We start from the raw sequence: 10,447 nt of genomic DNA, 5'->3' as shown, positions 1-10,447 counted from the left end.
ATATATATGAGAGAGAGAGAGAATTTTTCTACATGGTCATTTATCATTTAAGTGACAGGTACACCAAAAATAAATGTGTCACTCAAGTTTATTTCTTACAATGTGGGCAGTGGAATTAACTGGAGTCTTCACTTGAGGGGCTTAGAACTTAAACATTTCTGTGGTACTAGAGTATTTAGACATACAAAGTGAAAGGCTTCTTAAAGGGCAGTACAAGACATCCTTGTGAGGAAACTGTTCTGTCTTGATTATGGTAGTGATTACACAAATCTATGCATAGAATAAAATGGCATAGAACTAAACACACAGGCACACACAAATGAGTGCATGCAAGACTTAGGAAATCTGAATAAGATCCATGGATTGTATCATTGTCAGTTTCCTAGTTATGCTGTTATACTATAGCTAAGCAAGACCTTATCATTGAGGGAAACTGGTTAAGGACAGTAAGAGCCAAGACATAGAGATGGGACAGTGTGAGGCAGGTTCAAGAAATGTTGAATATGCCTCTAGCTAGAGGGGGAAGGAGGAGGCAGAGCTGGAAAGGCGGATGGAACCAGATGGGGAGGGCCTTGAAAGTTATGCCAGGGGGCTCCAGGCTACTTTACCTGGTGGCCTAGGGATTGTTTTTCCAAACCACAGATCAAGAATCATGTCCTCTCCATAGATCTCTCTGTATTGGTTATTATGACTGTACAGGAACTTACAGTGATCTTAAAAAGTTAATTAAAATTTTTTAAAATGAAAGATTTCTTATAAGGTAGCTTTGAAATCCTTGTGAGATATTCAGTAATACATTAAACATAGTCCATTTTTTTCCTTATCTTAAAGAATACCCCTCTCTCGAAAAAAATTTAAAGGAAGAAAATGTTAAGGGAAAAATGATAGTGCTAGTTTATTTCTAAATAGTTTGTACTTTGATACTCATTTGATGTCTTCAGAAAGCCATTTACAAAGAGAGCCCCTTGTGTAGTGCAAAAAAGACGACAGGAACACATCAGCGAGGAAAGGAAAACCCCTTGAAGGGCAAATGCTTCTCAGTGGTTCAGAATTTCTGTTATCTAGGAGGTCAATGGCAGACTTTTCTTTTTTTAAATATGTTTTATTGAGTTTTTAGAGGAAGGGGCAGGGATAGAGAGCTAGAAACATCGATGAGAGACAAACATTGATCAGCTGCCTCCTGCACTCTTCCTACTGGGGATGTGCCTGCAACCAAAGTACATGCCCTTGACCGGAATTGAACCTGGGACCTTACAGTCTGCAGGCTGACGCTCTATCCACTGAGCAAAACCGGTGAGGGCCAGACTTTTCATTAGTGTCATTTCTTTTCCTGGTTTTAAGCCTGCTATGACTTCCCTCTAACCAGTGGCTTTCAACTTTATTTTTTATTACAACCCTTAGTAAGAAATATCTTTTACATCAAAATCTAGGAAGGGAGGGTGGGAAGGAGAAAGATTTAGATACCTATATCTGTATCTATATCTGAAACAAAACACTTCACCCTCATGTGTGCTACACTCTGACTTTTTCTTTCTATTCTTAATGTTTTTCAGTGCGGATTATGGCTTAGTAATTTGAGTTCATGATTCTTGATCTGTGGTTTGGAAAAACAATCCCTAGGCCACCAGGTAAAGTAGCCTGGAGCCCCCTGGCATAACTTTCAAGGCCCTCCCCATCTGGTTCCATCTGCCTTTCCAGCTCTGCCTCCTCCTTCCCCCTCTAGCTAGAGGCATATTCAACATTTCTTGAACCTGCCTCACACTGTCCCATCTCTATGTCTTGACTCTTACTGTCCTCTCCCTAGTACCCTTCCCCTTTTCTTCCTGTTCTTTCTTGAGTCTTGGCTCCTATAGTCAAGCATATATCGTCCATTGTGCCATTAGCATGTCCTATCTGTCACTCCTCAGAAATTGCCCGTGAGGTCAGGCATGTGTCCTAGTTGTCCCCAGTTCAAAAGTTACTCCTGTGAATTCTTCCCTGACTTCTGGGTATACTTGGCCAGTGTTGTTCAATTTTTTTCCATCAAGAGTATAATAAGAAATACATTTTATATTGAATCTGGTATATATATTTGCTGTATACAGTATATTTGTATGAAACAGAAACAAAAGTTTATCACATAATGCTATGTGCACTTTAATATTTTATATTCTTTTAGTTTTTTTTTCTTATTCAACCTATAACTTGATTTCAAAACCACAAATTGAGAAACATTGATTTAAGCCATTCTTCCCCACTCTGTCATCTGCAGAGAGTTCTGTTATAAACCTTTACTTTCCATAATCACTGTTACAAGGAAGTCTGTAGTGCTTCAAGACTTGCAAACAGGACCATGAAGTTAAAATAAAAAAATTATACACACACACACACACACACACACACACACACACACACACACACACTGAGTGACCAGATTATTATGACCACCCACCCCATCAGTACTTCCTTGGGCCACCTTTTGCCTTCAATACTGCGGCAACTCTTCTTGGCACTGACTACATGAGATGCTGAAAGGTGATGCGAGGAATCTGACACCATGCCTGATGAATAGCACTGTCCAGTTCTGTGAGATTTGATGGTTGTGGAACCAGCTGCCTGATGGCTCTTTTAACTTCGTCCCACAAATGCTCAATTGGATTGAGATCTGGTGCTTGTGGGGGCCACCTAAGCAACGTAAAGTCTCCCTCATGTTCTTGAAACCACTTCTGCACAATACGAGCACCGTGGCATGGTGCATTGTCTTACTGGAAGAAGCCATCTCCATTGGGATACGCCATCAACATGATAGGATGAACTTGATCAGCAATGATACTTAGGTATGTTGTGCTATTCAGACATTTATAATGATCTGGCCCTCTAGCAACTTCAGCGGGAAATTATAGCTAATTTGCCTACAAACGTCAGGTGATCATAATGATCTGGCCACTCGGTGTGTGAGTGTGTTTGTGTGTGTGTGTGTGCGCACACGTGTGTATATGAAACCAAACATACACATTTCAGCATAGAAACCTTAAAATAATAATGCTTATTAGAAAAGCAAGTTATAAAATGATACTCATGGTATATTATCATTAAGGTACATTAAAAATACATAAAACTACTCTATGTTGTTTGTGGAGACACACATATCTATACTGATTTGAGTGAGAGACACCAACTTCACATACTTGCTTCTTGATAAAAAGGGAGAAGAAATAGGATTGGTGGTGGGTTTTGTTTATGCCTTATAAATTTTGCTTTTAACACTGAAATGAGAAGCAACCATGCTGAAATGTTAACATTTGCTAAATCTAGATGGTGGATATATTTATATTATATTAATTATAGAATACTGTCTTATTCTATACTAGAGGCTCAGTGCATGAAATTCATGCACAGGCATGGGGGTTTCCTCAGCCCGGCCTGCACCCTCTCGCAACCCGGGACCCCTTGGGGGATGTCCGGCAGTCAGATATCCCTTTCGCAATCCAGGACCACTGGCTCCTACCTCCTTGCCTGCCTGCCTGCTTGATTGCCCCTCACCACTCTGCCTGCCTGCCTCATCGCTCCTAACCACTCTCCTGCCTGCCTGCCTGCCTGCCTGATCACCTGAACCACTTGCCTGCCTGCCTGACCACCCCTAACCACCTCTGCCTTGCCCCCGCCGCCGCAGCTTTGTTTGGAAAGTCGCCTGGAAGGATGTCCAGAAGGTTGTTCTGCTGTTCGGTCTGATTAGCATATTATGCTTTTATTATTATAGATTATAATTTTTACCTTTTTATCTGAAGTATTTTGTAATAAAAAGAAAAATAAATCTCTGTAATGAAAATTGACTTATCTGCTTATAAACCCCTGTTAACTTGCTGTCTTATAATGCTATTATTATCTGGCTCCAAACCACTTCTCTGAACTGCAGGGAACTTTAATATCTCATCTAAAATTAAATATGAGCAATCAAATTCAGTACAATTTGAAAAATATTTAAAGAAAAATCTTCCACAATCAAATAGAACCTATCCTAGGAATAAAAGTAAGGTTTAAAATTAGAAAAAATGTGTTATATCTCAGTGTGTTAGATAAGAAAAAGAATAAAAATATGCAGAGAAAATCAGCACACAAAGAATGGTTGCTGTTGTTTAATATGTTATTGTTTTTTAATGATTTGAGAGAGAGGAAAGGAGCTGGGGTAGGGTTGGGGGGAGAGAGAGAGGGAGAGAAACAGAGACATTGATGTGAGAGATAAACATCGATCGGTTGCCTCCCATACCCACCAACAGGATAAGCCCCAAACCTGAGTATGTGCCCTGACCAGGAATCAAACCAGAGATCTTTCAGTGCATGGGATTATGTTCAATCAGCTGAGCCACACAGGCCAGGGCCGTAGTTTTTTGGTGTGTTTGTTTTTAACTATGAAAATTAAATGCTTTGTTAATAAAAACAGAGTATTTCAATCTGTACACTCAACATTATGTCCAAAGATGAAGCACTGGAGTCATCTTCTAATGGTAGCAAAACAAGTAAAGCAACTCTATTATTTCTTATAATTCTGGAACTTCTAGCTATGTGTAATAAGATGAGAGACAAATAAGAGTCACCATTTTGAGAAAAGGGCTCTCATTATTATCGACATTGTAGAAGCTTCCAAAATAACCGAAAATCTGTTAATGAGTTCATTCAATGAGACAGCTGAACACATAACGAAGATACCAAAGTGAAAAGTTTTCCTATATATAGGACTAACTGGTTAGAAAAATTAATGGGATAAAAGAATCCTATCCATAAATAGCAAGCTTAACAAGAAACATGTAGGACTCCTTTAGAAAAGTCAAAATTGTACTAAGACACACATCTACTTAACTTTTTTTTATCCTAATACTGTAATAGGATAAAGTTGCAAACAACCTAGTAAATGTCCAACAAAAGGAAAATGGTTTGTTATTTATATACCGTCCTGTTCCAAAATTATTGTAGGGTAGCTTTCACAATATAAACTGACTTAAAATTAAGTGAAGAATTCAGGTAAAGATAAATTTGAGGGATGGACCACAGACTTTATTCTGAGTGTTGTAGCAGCCAAAGTAAGGAAATGATCATGATTAATAAAATATCTAGTTGATGGGAAGGACCAGAGTGTTCTCATGGTTCCCCCAAAGAAGATAACTGCTGCGTAAAGAATTATCATTTTGATAACCTAATGCAGCAAACAGCACCCGACTTCGTAGAGCTGTTTCTTTTCTTTTTTTAAAAAATATATTTTATTGATTTCTACAGAGAGGAAGGGAGAGGGATAGAGAGTTAGAAACATTGATGAGAGAGAAACATTGATCAGCTGCCTCCTGCACATCCCCCACCGGGGATGTACCCGCAACCAAGGTACATGCCCTTGACCGGAATTGAACCTGGGATCCTTCAGTCCACAGGCCAACGCTCTATCCACTAAGCCAAAGCTGTCAGGGCTCGTAGAGCTGTTTCTTACTGAACTCCTTGCTAAGGGGCCGCACAGAACCAAGCTCTAACAGTTTGGTAAAGAGTATTTGCAGTGGAGGGAGGAATGTGTGACAGTTATGGCTAGGATAGACATGAAGGTAATTCAGTGCACGCTGACCGGGGCAGCTCTATAGAGTAATACATTGTAGAGACTAAAATTGTGGTTCTCAGCTGAGGTGTTGTGTTACCCTGGTGTCCTGTGACTCCACAGATTGGCCACACTGAATTTTTATCAATGTGTTCATTTTTGCTATAGTTGAGGGTCCACACTGCTAAGAAGTCTGGAATATGAATGCACAAGTTACCAGGGAGGCCAGGCAAGGAGGCATGAAGTGCTACTTAGGCTGGCAATAAGAATTTCACGTGGATGGACTGAACAGTTTCCGTAAATATTCCCTAAAATTAGATTTGGTAAGCACTGTGTAGAACAAGTAGGTTGTTTCTGTCAGATATAGGTTCAAATGTTTTAATAGCTGACTAATGGAATTAACCTCTGATGAGGTAAGATACTAGAGGCTAGCTTACCTAAAGATTTCCTTAAAACACAATGTAAGGTTTGATCCAGCACATGTTGGAAAGGGCAGTCAAGGTTTCCAAATTCCTACATGGTAGAGCATAGCCACATTAATATTAAATTTGGAAGAATTGATTTGTAAAAAATGAATGATACTACCCTGGCCGGTCGCTCAGTGGTTAGAGCGTCGACCCATGGACTGAAGGGTCATGGGTTGGATTCCCGGTCAAGGGCATGTACCTGGGCTGCAGGGGCACGTGTGCGAGGCAACCAATTGATGTGTCTCTCATATTGATGTTTCTCTCTCTCTCTCTCTCTCTCTCTCATTTTCTCCATCTCCCTCCCCCTCCCTTCTACTCTCTCTAAAAAATCAATGGAAAAAATATCCTAACTCCTTGATTGAGGATTAAAAAAAAAAAAGAATTATACCAAACCTTGACCTAAGTAACAGCAAAAAAGAAAAAGTAAGACATCCATATAACTTCCTGGCAAATCCTTCAAGGTAAGTGGTGACCAAGTAGTTAGTAACCAGGGTGGTTTGGGAAGGTCTGAATATGAGTTCCAGTTTTACTTTTCTTTGAGCCTCAAGTTTCTTCATCTGCAAAATAAGGGTGTTAGTACTTACTTTAGGACTAACCAGTTGGTAAGATTTAAATCTAATAGAATCCCTGGTAGCCTCCTCTAAGCCATTTTGTGTATGTGGTATGCTTTTATTACTGGAGGGTCCTTGTCTGATGATTCACTAGAAGACACGGTTTGCTGAGACACTGTAGATAAGACCTTTTAAATTACTGCATTGATTGGTGGGGCAATCGGATTCTTTCCTTTCAGGTGTCTGAGGTGGAATTTTAAAAAGTTACGAGATAACATTTGAAAGCCCTTTGTTGAGCCTTACCCCTCTCATCCTGATCATCTCTCAAGTCCAACCACAGATTCAGGTGTCTGCATTAGGGGTTAAAGACTTCTTTTCATTTGACTTTATACTCACAGGAAAGCTCTTTGTCATGGCTCCAAAAAGACCCTGCCCAGCTTGCTCTGATCTTAGCATTTAAGTTCTCAGAGAAATTGATTTCATGACATGTAGAATAATTTAAAGTTAAAAGACCACAGTGTGCCCTGACCGGTGTGGCTCTGTTGGTTGGGCGTCATCCCATGCACCATTAGGTTGCTGGTTCGATTCCTGGTCAGGCACATGCCCAGGTTGTGGGCTCCATCTCCTGTAGGGGGAGTTCAGGAGACAGCTGATCTAGGTTCTGCTTTCACATCAATGTTTCTTTCTCCCTTCCTCTTTCTCAAAAGATTAATTTTTAAAAATCTTAAAAAAAAAAAAAACCACAGTGTGAAATGTCCAAGAAAATAGCAAGGAGATAGGAAGAATATAAATGTTGGTGAAATCGGTGCTTCCCACTAGGAAATCGAATTAATACTTCAAGTAATTGGCATTGCTACCTCTGCCAGAGTTTGTTTTTTCCCCCTGGAAGAGAAAAAAAGGCCTAAGATGTGGACTGTGGGGTAGAGATTATTGCAGACTAGTGGTCCTTTGTCTTACTAATATTAGCCACCACTCAGCATTTTTATATTTCAGCAAAGTCTCTATCTCTTTTTCCTTACCAAAGCCTTTCCCATCAAGGCAAATAAGGTAATAGAGAACTCCGTGTGGCAGTGTATGCACACACATACAGGGTGGGGCAAAAGTATGTTTACAGTTGTGAGTACACAAAACAGTTTATTCTTATATTATTTATTATTACAATAGAGGTCCGATGCATGAAAGTTGTGCAAGAGTAGGTCTTCCTTCTCCAGCCTGCTGGCACCCAGGACCCAGGAGGCCCCAGCCACCCACCACAGCCAGCTGGTCAGTGGCCTGCACCTCCCTCTTTGGGGCGAATGTGGAGCCCCCCGATTGATCACCCTGCTGGCCGGTGGCCTGGGCCTCCCTCTGCGGGGCGATCATAGGGCGATGGCCAGGCCCCAACCAATCGCATCGCACTCACCTTGGCTGGCCTGGCGCCAGTGGGTGTCATAGCGTGGTCCTGGATGGTTGCCCGGATGGTCATTCCGCTGTTCTGCTGGGTCGATTTGCATATTATTTTTTTATTATACTGGATTATTTTTCATGGGAGGAACTGTAAACCTACTTTTACCCCATCCTGTATATTTATTAGTATATATACATAAACACATGCATATATATATATATATATATATATATATATGTAAATGGGACACTTTGCATCACATGCATATATATATATATATATATATATATGGATAAATACTGTAATAGTAATGTAAAGGAAAATTTTTTAGAAATTTAATAAAATTGATGGACCTCTAGCAACATTTACGAAAAATATAATAGAAGAAACATTATCAATATGAATGTAAAAGGAGGTACTTATGCAGTTTAAAGGAAAATTTTTTAATTGTGATAATAAAATGTATTCTCATGTGTAAATGTTTAGGTATGACCATACTGGAAGGCAGAAAGAAATAATCAGAAGCTTTTACCAAGATATAGAATCACCTAGAATGTAGACAGATGCAGACTGTCAAGTGTATTAGCATTACTCTCAGTGATGTGGTTTTCAGAAATGGTAAACACATCTTGGGAAAGATCTGAACAAAACAAAGTACAATCTTCTTATGACTTACATGGAAGTTCTCTTCCTAGAAAATTTAGCATTTATTAAAACCACGTTAAATTTACTTTGTATTTATAGGTAAAACTGTGTTAGGGACTAGGCTGAGATAAATATTTAAAGGTCCCATGGCAGATCTTCACTATGCAGAAACTGCCCACTAAAATGTTACAGGACACCCCACATGCCTGGCGTCTGCAAGGGGACTTACTGATCATGACAACAAAGACCCCAGAGGGTGGGTCTGTCCCTATTGGGTAACAGAGCTTTTCATGGTCTTGTTGACCAGATGGTAAAGCAGAGAATGGCTGCCTGGCCTTGCTCAAGGAGTTCAGATCCATTGGACAAGCTTGCCACAGGGAGGGATGTTCCTAGCAGCTGCCCTACACCTCTACAGAGAGTACCAGAAGCTATTGGACATGGGTTATATTTTTCTTCCAATTTTATTGCACTGTAACTGACATAACATTGTAAAAGTTTAAGATGTTCAACTTATTTATTTATATACTGCAAAATGACTTCTGTAATAAATTAGTTAACATCCATCACTTCACATAGTTTTTTATGGTGTTGAGAACTTTTAAGATGTACTCTCTTAGCCGTTTTTAAATATACTAGTATAGTTAATTGTAGTCACTATATTGCACAGTATATCTTTAGAACTTATTTCTCTTATGTTTAGAAGTTTGTACCTTTTGACCATCTTTACCTGTTTCCGCTTTCTTGGGCATTGTTCATTAAAATGACTATTTGGATTAGCTGTCTTATTAAGCTGCTTTCCAACCCGAACATTTCCTATTTCTCAATAATGTTTTTTTACTTTTCTTGTTTTTGTTTTAATAAGAAAATGTAATTGCATTGAGGTGTTAAATAATAATGCTTAGTACCATTATGATTGTTTTCTGTGCCCCTTCCCATTCGAAACCCTCAGGGTAAGTAGGCTTGTTCTTTCTCTGAGCTCAGCCACTTTGGGCCCTACCTTTCCTGTGGGGAGACCCTGGTAGAGCTGACTGTCTCTTGCCTGCACTGGGTCTTTAAAAGAGCTCCAGCCCAAGAACCAGCATCTTTGGCATCCTGTTTGGTCTGCAGTAGCAGTCTCCTCCACAACTGCCCAGCATCACATGTCAGATAAAAAGACAGTGAGGATAGGCCAGGAGAGATGTGTTTATGAAAGTTTTTGTTGTTACCCTGTTTGAGTCTCTTCTCTTAGGAATCCACTCCTAAAGGTTTGCAATTGAATTTTAACTTGTCTAATACCAAGTTTTATTTTTTATTTAAGGCTATTTCTGATGCTTGGAAGCTATCCTTTCAGCCACAAAGATGGTAATAAATCTTTGCCTCCCACCGTTCAGACCAAGAATTTCATGCAACAAGGTAAACAAAAGAAGTATATACACAAATAAATTCACTATATCTGTTTTTCATGTGGTCCCCCCCCCCCACTTCCTGTGAACTTAAGTCAGGCTTAATGTGCTTTCACAAACCTCGTTGTTTTATATTCCACCAGATGGTATTGAGATAAGATTGGGTCAGGCTGCACCTCTAGAGTCAGACAGTACCATTGCAGGGTGAGCTGTGACTCATTTTGTGGATATTGTATTCATTGTGATGATAAATTTTAATTTTACTCAAAGTCAGTTACAGTTAGAGACACTCGTCCTCCTCTTTCTCACCCCCCTGTTCTTACCATTTCAAATGCTAGGAATAATGGCTTATATTTTTTATTTGTATTCCTTGTTCTTTTTTTTTTTTGTCTTACTGCTTTTATTCCTTGTTTCTTTTTTAAAAAAAAACATCCCTAAGCTTTTAAAAATATATATTTTTT

The 10,447-nt window shown here is 39.4% G+C and overlaps 1 protein-coding gene across 4 annotated transcripts in view; it reads left to right on the top strand.

Annotated features, from left to right (window-relative positions):
- The window catches only part of UBOX5 (U-box domain containing 5), a 71,534-nt gene that overhangs the window by 32,724 nt on the left and 28,363 nt on the right, over window positions 1-10,447 (top strand). For 3 of the 4 annotated variants that reach the window (XM_006758036.2, XM_006758035.2, XM_015560245.1), the window contains exons 2-3: window positions 5,723-5,877; window positions 9,902-9,996. In XM_006758036.2, coding sequence (XP_006758099.1) covers window positions 9,943-9,996 — 54 coding nt within the window. In that variant the 5' untranslated portion in view covers window positions 5,723-5,877; window positions 9,902-9,942. The remainder of the gene's footprint in view (window positions 1-5,722; window positions 5,878-9,901; window positions 9,997-10,447) is intronic. The other variant, XM_006758034.2, reaches the window with a different exon arrangement.

Source organism: Myotis davidii, unplaced genomic scaffold (genome assembly GCF_000327345.1).
Source record: "Myotis davidii unplaced genomic scaffold, ASM32734v1 scaffold32, whole genome shotgun sequence".
NCBI lineage: Eukaryota > Metazoa > Chordata > Mammalia > Chiroptera > Vespertilionidae > Myotis > Myotis davidii.
Note: the sequence above shows the minus strand (reverse complement) of the source record. Positions and strands in the feature narration are given on the sequence as shown.